Source organism: Scyliorhinus canicula, chromosome 3 (genome assembly GCF_902713615.1).
Source record: "Scyliorhinus canicula chromosome 3, sScyCan1.1, whole genome shotgun sequence".
In the NCBI taxonomy this organism is placed as follows: Eukaryota; Metazoa; Chordata; class Chondrichthyes; order Carcharhiniformes; family Scyliorhinidae; genus Scyliorhinus; species Scyliorhinus canicula.
The window spans coordinates 101,395,797-101,414,530 of NC_052148.1; the positions used below are offsets into that span (position 1 = coordinate 101,395,797).

The following is an 18,734-nucleotide window of genomic DNA, read 5'->3' on the forward strand; positions in this document are numbered from 1 at the left end:
TTTTAACAACAACGCAAATTAACACAATATAAAGTTACAGAATAGACACTACAATAAGGAACCCCCCCCCCCCCCCCCCCCCCCCCCCGGGTTGCTGCTGCTATTGACCAAGTTACCTATCTTTGAGCCAGGAAGTCCAGAAAAGGCTGCCATCGTTTATAGAACCCTTGTATTGATCCTCTCAGGGCAAATTTGACCCTTTCCAATTTTATAAATCCCGCCATGTCACTGATCCAGGTCTCCACACTTGGGGGGCCTTGCATCCTTCCACTGTAGCAGAATCCTTCGTCGGGCTACTAGGGACGCAAAGGCCAGGACACCGGCCTCTTTCGCCTCCTGCACTCCCGGCTCTACCGCAACTCCAAAAATCGCGAGTCCCCACCCTGGTTTGACCCTGCATCTAACCACCCTCGACACCGTCCCCGCCACCCCCTTCCAGAATTCTTCCAGTGCTGGGCACCTTACATTGGATGAGACTAAGCCTCGCACATGAGGAGGAAGAGTTGGGTCTCTCCAAGGCATCCGCCCAAGTCCCGTCCTCTATCTGCTCCCCAAGTTCCTCCTCCCATTTAGCCTTCAGCTCCTCCACTGACGACTCCTCCACCTCCTGCATTACCTTATAGATGTCAGACACCTTCCCCTCTCTGACCCACACCCCCGAAAGCACTCTGTCCATCATCTCCCGCGACAGCAGCAGAGGGAATCCCTCTACCTGTCGCCTAGCAAACGCCTTTACCTGCAAGTATCTGAACATGTTCCCTTGGGGAAGGCCAAATTTATCTTCCAGTTCCCCCAGGCCCGCAAACCTCCCGCCAATAAACAGGTCCCTCAATTTGCTGATGCCCGCCCTTTGCCACCCCCTAAATCCCCCATCCTTGTTCCCCGGGATGAACCGATGGTTGCCACCCAGTGGAGCCTCCATCGAGCCCCCTGTTTCCCCCCGATGCCGTCTCCACTGTCCCCAGATTCTTAGGTCGCCGCCACCACCGGGCTCGTGGTAAACCTCTTAGGGGGCTTATTTGTCTACTGTATGTCTCCTTGGCTGCAGAAAAATGCTTTTCACTGTACTTGGGGTACATGTGACAAATCAATCAATCACCAGTTTGGGCCCATATTTTAACGAGAATCCAGGGTAAGAATTGTATAACATTTTTAATGATAACTTTGAAACAAACCAAATTCTGCTGCTGCTTGCAAAAAACTACTTCCTATTTCCAGTTCTCTCCAGCTTTGACGAAGAGTCATCCAGACTCGAAACGTTAGCTCCCTTCTCTCTCCACAGATGCTGTCAGACCTGCTGAGATTGTCCAGTATTTTCTGTTTTTGGTGCAAAAATTAGTGTTTTTCAAAGGAGATATTTATGGGATTGAATCTGGATGAGAGTATACAGTATAACAAACAGGTGGATGATAACAAACAGATGGTTAGAGAGGCATGAATATGTATTACGCATATGGTTCAAGTCAGGTTTTTTTAATGGCTAATGAGTTGTCAGTGAGTTTGCCAGTGTTTCAAGGTCTTGCTGCCTCGTGAGCAAAATTGGTATTCCTGAATAAAATAAAAATTGGTAAGTTTAAAAAAAAAAAGAAACCTTCAATCTTATTGATTGTCTGCCAGAATTGTAAAAACTAATGCAGTTGAGAAAACATGACCTAAATCGGCAGGAAGGCTATAGCTATATTATGGAATAACGTCATGCAGTTTGGATTTGGGGAAAGAAAGGGAAAAGAATTACATTTTGCCAAAATATTTTGTAGCCTTCGGTACTGAACTCAAAAAAACACAGGTGTGCAAGAGAAAAGGCTGCAAAATATTTCCGGATCTCGCGTTTTGGGTGCACACATTGCACAATAATGAGAAGAATGAATGACTGAGTAATATGTTTTGGTGTTGGCCAGAGTATTGAACGCACTGTGCTCCTCCTCAAACAGAATCCTGGGATCTTTTATAGCAAGATAAACCTCCCTTTCATGCCTCGTTTGAAGGGCGGACGAGGCATCCAATGTCTCCCAGTGTGGTTATTAAATGTTGAAATGTCACCAAATACGGACCAGGCTTGTTTATTCCACAATGCCCTTTTGTTTGCAGTCAAGACCTGGAGGCCCAAGCCAGAGTTCAAAGGTATACAAGATTTTCTGAGTTTATTGCTCTGAAAAATCACTGGTTCTCAAATTAGTCCTATTGCCTGTTTTCCCTTTTGAATTTTAAACGCAACTTCTGTCAAGGAATAAAGGCACCACCATACACTAATTATAACTTCTAAATGAATAATGCATGTTTATAAATAGAACAAAGGTATCATTGTATTCTTGGAGTGAAGTTAGTCTAAATCTCGGTAATTTTGTGGAACTCAGCTGTTTAGTATGCATTCATACTTTCAAACATATTTGAGCAACAAAATACCCTTCAAGAAACTCACTACAATATCATCTCTGCTCCACATTATATCAAACCTGCTAACTTGATATGCTACATATTATATTAATTTCCAGGCTTTTGCAGCCCAACAGATGTATTCTTTTAGTGAAAGATTTTGGCACATTGGAAAGGATATTGTGGATTGATTGGTTCTAAACAGTTGAAGTATTTCTTTAAAAAAATGTGGCAATTAATTAGTGAAGTAGAGTATAACACGTTGTACTACTTCATAGAATGTCAGGTTTGTGTTCATAGCCAAGATTCTCAACATTCTGAGCTCAGGATTGTGATCAGCAATTGGGGAAGGTGCTCTGCAATATAATTGAGGTTTGTCTCGTCCTCAGCTGCTCTCGTGCATCTCCTGGATACTTACAGTTTAGCGTCAGCAAAGGTCTGTGAACACGTCACCCGAAAGACTGAGGAGTGGTACTTGCTTATAGAAGAAAGAAAAATAGAAGACGATATAAACTTTAAATTATGAAGCAGTCAGGGGTGAAGGGGAGAAGATCTTCATACAAATGACAGTGAACAGAGCTCCGTAATTGTGTGCAAGAGCATTACTTTTCCCGGAAGTAAAATGCTGCAAGAGTGATTTAATAGCAATTGCAATCTCGTTGTAATGTTTCCCCTCGATAATTGTCCTAAGGTCAGCTGGGCAAAATCTGAAAGGATAAAGTGGCTATTGACCTTAATCCTGGTGCAAAGTGCATTGAAATCTTCTGTTGTGTATTGAATAGGTTCCTGCCTTGGGTGGTTATATCTGTTGATCCCTTAAAGCTCAGTGCTTTCTGGTCTATATGTATGGGGTCCATAGATAGCTTGGAAATCAAGTCAACCTTTTCAGTGCCAGCTCAGTGACTTGAGGCTAGATAAAGTTGCTGTTCTGTGACTAGTGTTATAATTCTGTGCAATAACAAAAGGTGACACATAGACTGCAGAAGTGAATAGGCTTTCCATGTAAGCTGAATGACTAGTTTAACTCTATGTGCTGGTGACAGGATCACATTGCTTCAAGGCTCTGCTTTGGAATTAAATGCTGAGCACTGCTAGATACCAGGCATTGCAGTGAAGCTGATTTTTTTTTTTTGTCAGCAAATGGGATCTGCAAGTTAATTGGTGTTTCTGCAGGCTTCTGGCTGTGAAATGAAATTGGAAGCCCTTTAGCCACATGGAAATACAGGACCTGAATACAAATGTCACAAGTCACTGTCAGAAGCCAACTGAGATGAACGCTTTCCCACTCTGATGTTAGACCATTTATTGATGATTTGAATGTGGGGATTACATTTGAGGCAGAATGCCCCATTTGCCATTAACAAGAACATACTGCATGCTGATGTCCTTGTGGCAAGATGAAGAAGCAAATCATTTAAACCTTTTCCTTTTGGCATGAAAACAAATCTTCTGTTTTGTGGCAGAATTGGGATTTTACTGACCAAGCTGCTAGTGAAAGAGTTAAAAGAAAAGTTCATTCAAAATGGTACTGCAAACAGCCATTTATTGCTTTAGTGTAGTATGAAAGAATCATTATACTTGTCAGTCCTAAAGCCAGCCATAATTGGAGCAGCTACTGTTTTCAAAGCTGGGCTGTTCTCATGACAGCCTAATAAAGCTGAAACTGTTAAATTAAATCCCTGATGCTTAATCTGATGAAACCACTGGAGTAGAAGAATATTAGATGAGTGTCTGCTATTTTTCAGAGTGATGGACCCCCAAACAGCTTGTCAACACACCAAGATTACAATAACAGATTTAACGACGGACTAACTCTGTCCTAACAAATGTTGGAAATTTCAGCCAGGGTCCCATCTGAAATGAAATGAAAATCGCTTATTGTCACAAGTAGGCTTCAAATGAAGTTACTGTGAAAAGCCCCTAGTCGCCACATTCCGGCGCCTGTTGGGGGAGGCTGGTACGGGATCTTCGGGATATATCGCTGAATACTCCTCCATTTTCACTTGCTTTTTATTTTAACTGTAAACTGTCTTTGTTTTGTTCAAAGGGTCTTCATTTATTTCTATTTTGTAGCGTCACGAGTAAAATGTTTTACAAAAGGGGCAAACCATAATTCAGTTCTGTAGACCATTCTGCCCTAATTTAAACTATTATTAATCTAGGTCTGTCAATTCTCATCTTCTGCCAAACAGCTGGTTGGCAGTGCAGGTAAATTGTTTTGATTTCATTTGACATCATATTTGTTTTGTCAGCAATTGCCTGAAGTTCCCCACTGCCTTTCTCGCTCCTCCCACATCCCATCCCCATAACGCCAATGAATAAAACACTAATAAAAAAAAATTGTGTGCACATGTATGTTATGCGAAAAGACATGAAGTGAAAGTCTGTTAATTTACTTCAACTTGGGTAGTTTTTAATACAGCATATAGTCTGTTTTCAACAAATGAAAGGAGTGTAGTTTGGAAAAGGGCAATGATTCCCACTTGCCATGGATAGCACAGGTAATCTATTGCATTAATCAGGCAGCCACTGTAAAATGCATAGGGAGTGATTAAACTATCATACACAATACAATCAGCTAGAAGCAGATGTCAAGACCAATACATCAAAGTTTAATTCAATAATGGAGTGAATTAGGACAAAAAATAAAAGATTCAGTCATCTAAGGACCCTGAGTTCATAGCACATTGTCTCTTTTCTGTGCTGAGGCTGTATGCGCCTGCTGCACATGATCAAGCTTTGCCTTTGAAAAAAAATGTATATGTATAGTCATCCAGAATAGTAATAAATTGTTTGTGGGCAGTTTGCTGGATTTCAACTGTATGTGAGATTGAATATGCTGCTCTGAAATCTTTTTATATATCCAATGTCAAGAGCCGTAAAGTGGTCATCAGACGTCTGTATAACGAGCACAAATGTTGCTATTAACTCATGGATTCGTGAGTTGAGCCTCATTGCTACAAGATCTTGGGGATCAACATAATAGTTCTTTTTCATGTTGAAGCTTCTCGACCCATATGAATTTTGACTAATAGTGCAGGAGAAGGTCATTGCTGAATGTGTGCCACTTATTATAAAACTATGCCATTGTGACAATCAATGCTGAGCTAAACCTGTGACCCCCCCCCCCCCCCCCCCCACTTCCTCTCCATCAATCTGACCATGAATAACATTGCCTACCTTCACCTCACATGCCCGATAAAGCATGGAAACCTTTGTATTTGGCTTTGTCACTTCCAGACTGTTTCACCTCATCCCAAACCCCTGTGCTTATGTTATGTCCTACATCAGATCAGGGACGGGGATTTCCCCACAAACTGGCATGTGATTCACGGCGGCGGGACCGTCTGGTCCCACCATTGTCAATGGGGTATTCCGTTGACCCTGCGGGGTGCACCGTCTGCAGAACCAGAAGATCCTGTTAGCATGAACGACTGGAGGTTCCAGCCCAGGAACAGTGAACTGTCTTTGCTGACTTGCATTGACCCACTATTCCCCAGCGTCTTAAATGTAGCATAAAGACTTTCCGACCCAGTGGATTTCCCCTTGACAGGTGTCCCAACCCATTTAAATCCCCGTTGACTTTGGTGGGACTGGAGGTGGGAGAGGCTGGAAAATCCCGCCCAAGGATGAAGATTTTAAATTTAAGCCCTCTCCTTTTACTTGGCACTCTTCTGGATGAGATCTTCTGCCCATGCCGGTGGGATTTTCCGGTCCTGCTGATGATGCACCTCCTCCGCAGGTTTCTTGGCACCGTGGGGTGGGTTCAGTGGGAAATCCCATTGACAGTGGCAGGCCCACAAGATCCCACCGCCGGCCAACTGAGGGCTGCCACCCGCTACAGAGAAACGTACCGTGAGGAGGCCAGAGAATCTTGCCCCCTTGTCTCTCTGACCACCTCCAGCTGCACAGCTACTCCCTCTTTTTCACCCCACTCCTGCTCCTACTTCTTTGGACTCTCCTTTTGAAACTCACCTGTTTGATCAGGCTTCACTCATTTCACTTGGTTTTATTTGTGCATGACTAATTGTGCTGACAGTGATATTAAAATATAATTAATTTTTGAGTAACCTGAACAAAGCCTATAGAGCACACCACCAATGGTCAATAGTTCTAAAGTGCGGCTGGTTTCACGTAGCAAATTGACAAAATTGCAGAATTTCTATATTGCCTGTGAACTTCAAGTTTTTTTAAAAGCAAAACCTCCTGTTTTTGGCAGCATATTTGTTTTCTGGGTCTTCTCCTCGTGGTTACAAAATCTGAGCTAACATTTCTCCAGAGCTTTCCTATACATCACTTGTGATTTATTCCTACTGTTTCCCCAGTGGCATTAATATTAAATTGCATAACACTGTGTGAGTTAGCATCTCGTTATCTAATGGGAAACATGATATTTGCATACTTGCACCGAAGGCTCTCTTGTGCACCAGCCAGTCGCGAGTTCTTTCTAAATTGTCTTGGATATAAAGCTAAATGGTGTGGTTAGACTTGGGTTACCTAGGGCCACTCTACAACGTTGTAAGCTAAGAATCGAATGAAACATTTTTTTTCTCTCCAGAATTACACTTTGTATTGGATGATCAAAATCAATTGTCTCTGTTTAGTCATTACCCTGACAATGAATCTGGGAAGAAGCTGTCTTTTTCTTAACCCCCTGTTCTCCTCAGGCAAATGAAGTGTATTTTAGCCACATGCAGGCTGCATTACTAATTGGCACGTGTTTACAGCAGTCCGTCTGAATTTGTGGCAGTTGTAGCCTTAAGTAGGTGTGTATTAGCAGTATGTGATCGCAGATTGTCGGGCGCAGATTAATTATTTAGAAGTGTCTGTGTGCCATGGAGGGGGGGAGGGGGGGTTAGGCAAGTGCTCCTTCATCCATCTCCCTGTCTCTCAAAGATGAAACTTGTGCATTTCTTCCATTTGGTTTTAATTGCAAGCCCAAATTGAGCTGTAGGAGGTTTCTGCGGTGGATGAATGTTGGGTCTTTTTAAAAACGGTTTGCTTGCTGAAGTCCACATACTTACACACGTGTAACCAGGCAACAACCAATGAAAATCATATGAAAATTATATTAGTTTAGACTTGCTAGAGTGATGAGGTCGACGGATGGCTCTCAAAATATAAATTATGGGAGCGATCTATCGGCCTTGTCACACTCGGGACGCGACGAGGCCAGTAAATCCATCGAGAGGCCCCTCACGAGATTTACCGGCCTTGTCACCACCACGAGATTTAACGAGATACGTCTATGATGGATCTACCCAGCGCCCGTGGTCAAATGGCCTCTCCTTTGAGACACCAAGTGTGCGCCAGTTAACGCTGGTGTCCACAAACGTGGACAAGGTGTACCGACACGTGTGGGGGGGGGGGGGGGGGTTCCCCCCGGGTGCCAAGGCTCTGAGCAGGGTTGTTACCTGGCACTGCCTTTGGGTGCTCAGATGGCATTTTGCCCATGCTGAGGTTTTAGGCCCGGGGGTGCCCTGTCCTTATGAGGTGGGGTGTAGGACCCCTCGTTTGGGGGGGGGTTTACCAGAGTCTATATTGGGGGGGGGGGGGGCGCGGGGTGTGTCTATAGGTTGGGACGTCATAAAAATGGCACCACGATCTCTTCCTGCACTGGCGAGCGGAGCTCTTTCGTGCAGGCGATGGGCTGAAGTACGACCTCGGTGGAGCGTTCCTCGCCGAGGCCCAGAAATTAAGCAGAGTCCCGTTTAATAGCGGAGTCATTCTTGGTGCTGCAAGCGCCGGGAAACGCCCAGCTAAATGCGCCCGGCACGGAACTGTGTTTCATTTCCGTTAAATCACGCCCTATAATATTTAATGTAATTGCGTTATTTTCCAGACTCTTATGAAAGATCCATATATAATCTTTTCCTTCTGAAATGCTATGAACTCCAGTCTGTATAAAGCCACTTCATTGCATGTGTTATAATTTCAATTTCAAACTAAATTTATGTTTCTACCCTTTTGGCTTCACCTCATGATGCGACAGACGTTGGACATTATCCAACTTGTGAGAAGCAAATTAAACTGTTTACATCAGTGTGTATGTGAGCCGAACAAAATATCCTTCAAATAAAGACAGAAATTTCAAACAAATAAGATTTTGCATCTGTAATCAGTTGGAATACAATCAAGTTATTTTTTGTCAAGTTCAGTTTTTGATTGGAATTGTCAACTAGCTTCCATTTTTGGTTGATTCGCATTTTCTTCTTTGCTGCTTGCGCCCTATATGCCTGCTTTCAAGAGCTATCACGTGCCAGCACCTGACGGGACGTTTCAGAGGGTCATCCAAACTAATTTTTAAAATAATTCTTGGGATGTGAGCATCACTGGCAAGGGCAGCATTTGTTGCCCATCCCTTCTGTGGGGGATACATTCAGTCCTTTTGGGGAGTTCCAGGATTTTGATTCAGTGACAGTGCAGGAAGCTGGGGGGCTGGGCTGGAAACATGAAGGTGGTGTTCCCGTATATCTGCTGCCCTTGTCCTTCTAGGTAGTAGGGGTCGTGAGTTTGGAAGATGCTGCCAAAGGAGTCTTGGTGAGTTGCTGCAGTACATCTTGTACAGTACATGCTGCTGCAACTGTGTGTTTGGTAGTGGAGGGAGTGGGTGTTTAAGGTGGTGGGTGAGGGTACCAATGAAGCGGGCTGTGTTTTCTCCAGTCTTGAGTGTTGATCATCTTGAGTGTTTTCTGGAGCAGGATTCACCCAGGCAAATGGAGTACTCCAGCATATTCCTGACATGTACCTTGCGGGTAGCAGACTGGCTTTGACATTCAAGATGTGAGTTACCTGCCATAGCCTCTGACCTGCTGTTGTAGCCACCGTATTTATATGGCTGGTACAGTTTAGTTTCTCGTCAATGGTAACCCCGATGATGTTGATGGCGGCGATTTGATGATGGTAATACCAGTGAATGTCAGCGAAAGGTGGTTAGATTCTCATTGACTGGCACTTGTGTGGCTTAACTCTACTCCCTGGCATCTGACGTTCAAATCCTCACACCGCATGGTTTGGTTTGGAAACTGAGCAGAATGAATATGAAACCCATGCTGATCCATCCATGTTGGTGTTTTTGTTTTCTCATCCTTCTCCCCTGACCCCCTATTTTAGGTAACGCCACCACTGAAGGTGATTGGAGGTAATACTTTTGCCCCTGTCTGTTCATTTGTTATTTGTAAACAATGTATCTAAACTGATTTCAATTAAACGTATGACCCAAGGTAGAATTGATGGTTTTAGGTGAAGGTGTGGATCCAGATCCTGGATTTTTTTTTTTTTTAAGGATCTGTTAACAATAATAGATGGGACAAACATGATGTTGATGGTTTCAGAATGTTGTGGATGGCCTCAGCTGCTGGGGTGGAATTTGTCAGAGTTTTCATGGCAGGTTGTTGGATGTAAATTGGTCTGAAGTCTCCTCCGTAAGATGAAAGCTGTTGATCAAAAATATCTATTTCTTCAGCCTTGCCAGACTAGGAAAATCTTCATTTATAGGACAAAAGATCAGATAAGAGTGCATAAGTATTATAATGTAGTTTAAAACATTGAGTCAATATGCACCACTGAGTGCCCTCTTCATTAGATGCTAATATAATGCTTTAAAGATTTTCTTTTGGTCCTGTTAGTTTTATTTTGGTAGTTCTCTGTATAAAATTGGTATTTAAATAGTTGGTTTCTTTTTTGTGGAAAAACTTTATCATGAGTTTATTTCAATAGGGAAATGAGAAATGGCAATATACTAAAATACAGGCCCCCATCTGCTGCTGATGCAAATTGGCTTGTATGAGTAAGAGCTACTTCCTCTGGATATTTATTAATACCGATGAAGATTCAAGTTTGTAGTTTGTATCCCAGAATTTTCATGGGCTGTATTTGAAATTATTCTGAGTTTTTTTAATTTAAAGCCATTATTTAAATTTTCCTGTCTGCTTTTGGATTCTTAGGTGCTCTGTGGATGTGTATAGTCTTAAACCCCCATTGCAAGCCTGAGCAGAAATCAGGCTGGCTAAAGCAGCTCAGAAAATGGAACTGTGTTGACGTTTGTCCCTGGGAGGATGGAAACCATGGAAATGAGCTGCCCAATTTAACCAATGCTTTGCCTCAGGGTGCAAATGCGAACCAAGGTGAGGATTAAATGAAGCTGCAATGCAACTGGACTCTTTGCTTGTGCAATTAAACAGTGATTATTGGTGGTGATGGGGAGAGGGGGCTGGCGGGCCAGAAAAGGCTGCCCTTAATAACAGGAGGACATCAGTGTAAGGTTACCACACTGGAGCAGTTGGAATAATTTATTAAAACTTTGGGTTAGAACATTGATGTGCTCCCAGAAATGGGTGAAAGCAGAATCCAAACTAACTTTTCCAAACAAAATGGATGAATATTTGAAAGAGTACAATTGATGAAGGAACGGGAAAAGCTGTGAATGTGGATGCAAATGATTCCTCAAAGTCTATGTTTTTATAGATCTGCTAGTGGTTCCAGCAGTTTATCCACCGGCCAGCTATGATAAACTGATCAAGAGTGTCTTGGATTTAGGCTCATTGGGGTACTGGTAGGAATCCTCCATAAACATGGATGAGTTACTGGATTGGATCTGATGCCTATAAGATTAAATAGCTTGCCAATGCTGACACAAGAATATTAACTATTTGAGCAAATTCAGGAGGGGTTCCTGATGTTTGTGTCTCCAGCAAGGAGTTGGTATGTTTTTTAAGAGACATTTAAGAGACATTTAAGGGGCAGCAGGGTAGCATGGTGGTTAGCATAAATGCTTCACAGCTCCAGGGTCCCAGGTTCGATTCCCGGCTGGGTCACTGTCTGTGTGGAGTCTGCACGTCCTCCCCCTGTGTGCGTGGGTTTCCTCCGGGTGCTCCGGTTTCCTCCCACAGTCCAAAGATGTGCGGGTTAGGTGGATTGGCCATGCTAAATTGCCCGTAGTGTCCTAATAAAAGTAAGGTAAAGGGGGGGGTTGTTGGGTTACGGGTATAGGGTTGATACGTGGGTTTGAGTAGGGTGATCATGGCTCGGCACAACATTGAGGGCCGAAGGGCCTGTTCTGTGCTGTACTGTTCTATGTTCTATGTTCTATTAGCAAAGACTTTATAAAAAATAAATAAATCACATCTGACTTTAAATGTGTTTTTTTAACTGTGCATTAATTTTAAGTGTGATTTTAAAATTAGACTAAATTACTAGGGAAAATAATTTTTAAGGCTTTTTTGATTTTTGCAGTAAAATTTGGAATAAAAATAAAATTTGTGATGTACGATGTTAAGTTTGGCATTAGGCTGATATGTGGGAGACACAACACTTGGCAGTCATTTAATTTTTTTGTATGGTGTCATGCAAGGTGGTTTTCATGCCATTATCTTTCACAAACCATATAACGAATTTTTACGTTCAGTCGAGGCAGCTCTTTGATTTGGTGGACCCCCGATAATGTCAAATCTGCTCAATCTGCAGTGGCGTGCAAATTCCACAGTACTAGCAGCTGCAGGGACTTTCTGAAAGTTATCATTCCCAGCTTACATTTCTACCTGCACAACCTCCCTGATTGCTGGGAAGGCAAGTGTGTGCAGGTATAAAAATCATTGACACTGGAATAGGCCATTCAGCCCCTGCAGCCTGTTCTGTCACTCTTATTAGATCTTGGCCGATCTGTATCTCAACTTCATTTACCAACCGTTTTTCCCACTTGCCTAAAGAAAAGAATCTATCTTAATCTTGAAATTTTCATTTGACACTGCATCCACAATCTTTCAGAAGAACAAGTTCCAGATTTTCACACTTGTCTAGGGGAAAAATATTTTCCAATTCCACTCCTCCATTAGGGGAAATAGTTTTTCTGTATTTGCTCCACTGAATCCCTTTAACTTTTAAATATTTTGATTGGAAGGAACAACTGAATTGTTTTTTCTAACTCTGTCCATCTGCAGCGTTTTCCTCTCCACCAGCAGTTCCACAGTTGGGGCTGTGGAATACCGCCGATCCACCTCCAGCATTGAGTCCATCATCCACTGCTCTGACTGCCATTTCTTTCCTGTCCCTAATTGCCCTATAAGCTACGATTTTGCCCCTGATCACTGCCTTCAGTACCTCCCAGAACATGGAGGGTGAGACATCCCTGTTCTGGTTGCAGGTTACATGGTCATCGATGGCTTGGAATATCTTTTTTTTAAATGTTTTTATTCTCCATTTTCACATTTTCCTCAAATTCCCACCCCACCCCCAAACAGTAAATGGTAACAAATACAAAGTCAATCCCCTTAACGATAACAACGATCCCATCAGCCCAAACAACGGCCCACCTGTTAATATATGCATCCAATAAAACAAACCCTCCCACAGTGGGAACAAAGGAGAAAAAAGAAAGGAGTCCGGGACCGCCCATGGTCACCCTAGAGTTCACTCCCACCCCTTGTCGCCCTAGAATCCACCCCCCCCCCCCCCCCCCCACACTCGCGCCGTCCAACCTCCGAAAAAGTACCATATGTGTACCCAAGAGTTGTAAAACCCCCCCCTCCCCCCTAAACTCCTCCTGCCCACTGCCTCTTGTAAAACTCCTTCCCCAACCTCGGTTCCTTCCCCCCAACTTTCCACTCCGGCTAGACCACTCGGACCCTGTTCTGCCAGGCTCCGATGGCCGCAGCCCCTCCCCCCACCTCACTCCCGTTCACTGGCTGGTTTAAACCGGCCAGCCCGGGTCCCTTTCCCTCTTGCCCGGCTCAAGGAAAGCCCAGAAATCCCCTTTTAGCACGCACACCCCGCCTATCCACCTACACCCCAAAGAGCCCTAGCTTCGAGTGCAATTCCAATCACTTCCCTTGTCCAAATATATACACCATTGGCTTCTTTAGCCCATACACCCGGACGCAGTGAAACAAAAAAAGAAAGGCAAAGAAGAAAATACAGTCCTGAGGTTACATCGGCACATGGCCATTTCTCAATTTCTCAGTTCTGCCACAGTCATTCTGCCTTCGCAAACTCCTCCGCTGCTTCCGCCGTTCCAAAATAAAAGTCCTTGAGCTTATAAGTCACCCTCAGCTTCGCTGGATACACAATGCCGCACTGCACCTTGCTGATGTACAGTGCCCTCTTCACCCAGTTGAAAGCAGCCCGCCTCCTCGCCAGCTCCACTGTAAAGTCCTGGTATACACGTATACCAGCTCCAGCCCACTGCATCACCCGCTTCTGCTTGGCCCAGCACAGGACCTTCTCTTTCACACAGTACCTACGGAAGCACAAAGTCACTACTCTTGGTGGCTCACCTTCCTTTGGTACAGGCCTCCCCGACCGATGAGCCTGATCCAGTTCATATCGGGAGGGATCCTCCCCCTGCCCCAATAGTTTTGCCAGCATAGCGGCAAAATACTCCGTCGGCCTCTGTCCTTCAACTCCTTCGGGCAGCCCACCGAGCAGATCAAGCCCCCAATAAAGGCATTCAATTCTCGTGCCATACCTGACACAGTTCCTGTCCTGGGATTGGATCTGTAATTTTCAGGTCCTGTACACAGTTAAAGTCCTCCCACCATGACAGGTCGGTGGCTATCTAGTGCTGGGATTTCAGCCATCGTTTTCTTGACTAATTCTGCATCATTCCAGTAGGGGGCGTATATATTTAGCAAGACTCGGGGCCCAGTCCAGAGTCCCCACTGGCCATCACATATCGTTTGTTCTCCTCTCCCCCCCCCCCCCCCCCCCCCCCCCCCCCGGTCCGTCATGTGCTCGTCACCATGAATGAAACTGTCCTATTGGACAGCAAGGCGAGGCGGCAGAGTGGTTAGCACTGCTGCCTCACAGCTTCAGGAACCCGGGTTCAATTCTGGCTCGGATGACTGCATGGAGTTTGCACACTCTCCCCGTGTCTGCGTGGGTTTTCTTGTACACTGTAGGGATTTTATGATTCTGTGATTAGTATGGCCACCCCCTTTGTCCTGGTGTCCAGTCATGAACCAAACGTTTGTCCCACCCAGCCTTTCCTTACCTGCAGTCGGTGCCTATCTCTCAGGTGTGTCTCCTGTAGGAAGGCTACGTCTGCCCTCGGACTCCTGAAATGGATGAGGACTCCGGATCTCCTCCCCTTTTGCCCTTTAATTCCGTGAAGTTCTGTTTTGCCCATCCCCTCTGCCTGGTGTGGTGCTCTCCCTCTTGGGAGGCACGCTGCGGCCTCCTCTTTCGCTGTACACCCATACAGCAGCCGGCTCACTGGTGTAGCGGCTCCCCTAACTGTAAGTTTCCCCTATTTAACCCTGTCCGACCCTCGCCCCAACCCCCGCTCTCTCCATGCTTCTGCCTGTGTTGGTCATTGTCCCTCTCGATCTCTTGCAGCCTGCGTTCTGGCCATTGCCCAGTCCTTTTTTCTGGACAAACCTTTTGTCATTCTCCCAGGGTGCCAAAGTAGTGTTCTTTACCCTGGTATGTGACCCATTGCTTGGCTGGGTGCAGTATACCAAACCACACCCCACTTTTGTACAGCGTGGATTTGTCACTGTTGAATTCTGCCCAACACTTGACCAGATCAGCACCAATGTCCTGATACAGGCAGATGGAATGCCCTTCCCACTTGCACCCGCTCGCGCTCTTTGCCCACTTCAGGATCTGCCCTTTGTCCTAGTACCTATGTGATGTACCATCAATTGGACGCAAGGCATGATGAAGGTCCAAACTTAGGCTTTAATCAGCTAGTTGTTAGCCCGGTGGTCGACTACCGAGAAAGGCCGACTGCCGGGAACTCTGGATACTTATACCCCGCCTCGGAGGCGGGGTCTACTTGCCTCTCGACCAATTGGTGAGCAGCCACATGGTCCCAGCCAATCAGACGAGAGGCACATGACCAGCCAGAGCCAATGGGAAACCAATACTCTGCACCAATGGCAGTGCTCCCATTCATACCACCACACTCTGGAGCCTCACGATTATCTCCCGCGGTGGTTCCCAGCACTGGCCCGCTGCCAAAATGACCTATGGGCACGATACACCTCCGGGGTCTTGGCAAAGCCCTCCTCACCGACCAGCTTCCCCAGCATTGCTGCTGCGTACTCTGTGGGGTTTCTCTCCTCCATTTCCTCTGGCAACCCCACGATTCTCCGATTCTGCCAATGCGACCCGTCATCCTGGTCGTCGACTTTGTCCTTCAGTCCCCTCTGGGCCCTAACCAGGCTCGCTACCTCGGACTCTAGTGCCGCGATCCGATCCCCTTGGTCCGTGCGGCTTTATCGATGTCCCTTGTCAACATCTCTTGGGCCTCCAGCCTTCGCTTAATATTGTCCATTGCCTACTTTATGGGGGTTATCGCAGCTTCCACTGCCATCTTGATGGCTGCCAGAAGGTCTCTTCTCACCTCCTCTCTATTTCTATAAAGCACATCAATTTGTCCATCAGCTCCTGGGTCTGCGCTAGGAGCTCTGCGGGGTTGGCGCTCGCCAGTTCTGTGCCTCTACATCTGGTTCCCTGCTCAGAGGCTGTGGTTTCCTTCCCCTCGTCTCCACTGGCATTTTGGCTGGGTGGCTGATTCTTTCCAACCTTGCTTGGCAGTGTAGTCGATGGGGGTTAGATTGGGGGATTACAGATACTTTTGGTACCTATTTGTTGGGGTTAAAAGGCTGTAATCAAAGTTCTTAGACAAGAGTCACCTTTCATGCGACCGCTCAGCTTGTATTTATATTACATCTTTTGAAACACCACAAACTGTTTCGTGTACATGTATTATTTTGTAATTTATATGAATAATTGGTGGAATTACTCTGCACCACATTCTTTTGTCAGAGGTGCATTGACACACTTTGGCATGTTTTTAAGGGAGGGGTGAATATACCACAATGGGATTTGCTGGACATTGGTTCTGTGAGCCGTTCTGTTGTGCACACAATTAATGTACCTATTTCAATTTGCTGACAGATACTGCAAACAGGCCTCACCGGACTGTGTTCACACGAGCCATTGAGGCATGTGATCTCCACTGGCAGGACAACCATTTACAGCACATTATTAGCAGTGACCTCTACACAAACTACTGTTACCACGGCGACAGTGAAAATTCACTGTTTGACTCTCACGGGTGGCCCCTTTGGCACGGTAAGTGGCTAAACCGGAAAGGCATTTTATGTCTTGCCCCTTTGTCCAGTTTCTATGGCATTAGGGGAAAGATTGGAGGCATGGCCATGAATACAGTGCCTGTTTTTAACTGCTGTTTTATAAATATGGAGTTTCTACCACAAATATCTATTTGATTCATTGCCAGATGGCGTCATCACACAACTTAAAGTACTTCTCCGTCTTTTTGCTATTCCTTTTCTCTGCACTCTCTTGGAATTTTAGAGCACGTTCCGACAGCTTGTGCTCGAGTGGACGCGCTGAGATCTCATGGATATCCCAGAGAAGCCTTGAGGCTAGCAATAGCAATTGTCAATACACTGAGGCGACAGCAACAAAAACAACTCGAAATGTTCCAGACGCAGAGGAAAGGTAAGCAGGGGAAAGCTGTAAAAGGCACATTTCAAATATACACCTTTGCCACAACTTCCATGTTTTGAGTCACAAATGGCCACCTTAAGTAACTGTGACCACAGTAAACTATCCTTCTCGGCAGCCTTTGACATAGTTAACCACATCATCCGGTTCCCAATGCCTCGCCTATTCCATCCAGTTGGTTGGGACTGCCCTTGTCTGGCTCCATTCTTATCTACCTAATCGTAACCAGAGCATCACCTACAGTAGCTTCACTTCCTGTTTCCACGCCATTATCTCTGGTGCCCCCAAGAATCTGCTCTTGGCCCACTCCGATTTCCCATCCACATGCTGCCCTTGATGATATCGTCTGAAAACACAGCATCACAATATACCTGTAAGTTGAAGGCACCTAGCTCCACCTTGACAATACCCCTCCACTATCTGATTTGTCTGACTTCGGGACTGGAGGAACAGAAATTCCCTCGGATTAAATAATGGGAAGACTGAAGCTGTTGTCTTGGCTCCCCACCTCACTGTTCCTTAGCCATACGCACCATCTCTCATCTCTAGAAACGGCCTGAGGCTGAACCAGGATTTTTGCAAGCTTGGTGTGATCTTTGACCCTTTCAACCACATACTTTTTAATGTGATATTTGACCCCCACATCCAACTCATTAATGTCGCCTGACTCCACCTTGGCCTTGGTTCGTCTGTTGCTGAAATCCACGCCCCTATTTCTCTAGACTGCCTACTCCAAATCCCTCCCTTCCACTGTACATAAACTTGAGTTCATCCAAAACTCTGCTGATACCCTAGCTCACACCAAGTCCACTCTGCCAAGTGTTCTGCTGCTCGCCAACTTACATTAGCTCCCAGTCTGACAATGCTTCAATTTAAAAATTGTTTTCAAATCCCTCCATGCGCTGACGGCCTCACCCTCCCTATCTCCAGCCTTGCAATCCTCTTTGAACTTGGTGTTCCCCAATTCTTGGCTTTTGTGCATCGAGAATTTTAATCTTTAATGCTTGCCCCTCTCTCTTCTCCTCTAAAACACTCCTTAAAATCTACGTCTTCCGCCAGGTTTTTGGTGATTGCTGTAATATCTCCTGCTGTGGCTCTGTGTCAACTTTTATGCTCCTATGATGCATCATGGAACATTTCTTTTCCATGTTAAAGGCACTTTCAGGATCGCTGTTTTGTGACGGGGCTCAACTTAATTAATGTTCACTTTCCGACAGTTAAATGGATGTGAAGATGGTTGTCCTTTACACTTGATCCCCTGTGGATACAAAAGGAGACCTACTGAGGCCTCTTGTGTGTGATGTATTTAAGTGAATAATACAAAGCCACGCCAGTTATTATAATAAAAGCAAAATGCTCCTGCTGCTGGAAATCTGAGATATTTCGGATTATAGTATAGTTTCCAGTGTAAGAATTTAAAAAGCTTATATTGACGACATCGCTGTTTTGTGGAGTTAGAAGATGTCTCGATAAAAAACTATAGCATTTGATTGTTTCCACATAAGCACTTGCTTTATTTCACAAAGGAATCACAACAATAACCAATCTTGAAGGCTGGGTAGGTCACCCACTGGACCCTATTGGCTGTCTCTTCAGCACATTAATGGATGCTTGCAGAGTGGATGATGAAAGTTCTGGATATTCTGAATTTACAGGTATGTGAAACTCCCAACAATAAATGTTGCATCCCTTTGTTTTCTCTCTCAATTAAATTTTCCCTCAATTAAATTTTAATGTTGTGCATAGGTAACAAGGTGAAACCTTGGCCTGCCATTAGTTTGACTGGCACTATCATCAGGGTGAAGTTGAAGAAGCCCAATATGAAATTTTGTTCATTAATTTGAGTTGCAACTTAAGAACAAAAGGATATGTGCAATTGGAATGATGTG

The 18,734-nt window shown here is 44.9% G+C and overlaps 1 protein-coding gene across 2 annotated transcripts in view; it reads left to right on the forward strand.

Moving 5' to 3' along the window:
- Window positions 1-18,734, forward strand: part of LOC119962838 (zinc finger SWIM domain-containing protein 6) — a 205,320-nt gene that overhangs the window by 144,642 nt on the left and 41,944 nt on the right. For both annotated transcript variants that reach the window (XM_038790992.1, XM_038790993.1), the window contains exons 5-8: window positions 10,320-10,499; window positions 16,273-16,449; window positions 16,693-16,839; window positions 18,372-18,500. In XM_038790992.1, coding sequence (XP_038646920.1) covers window positions 10,320-10,499; window positions 16,273-16,449; window positions 16,693-16,839; window positions 18,372-18,500 — 633 coding nt within the window. The remainder of the gene's footprint in view (window positions 1-10,319; window positions 10,500-16,272; window positions 16,450-16,692; window positions 16,840-18,371; window positions 18,501-18,734) is intronic.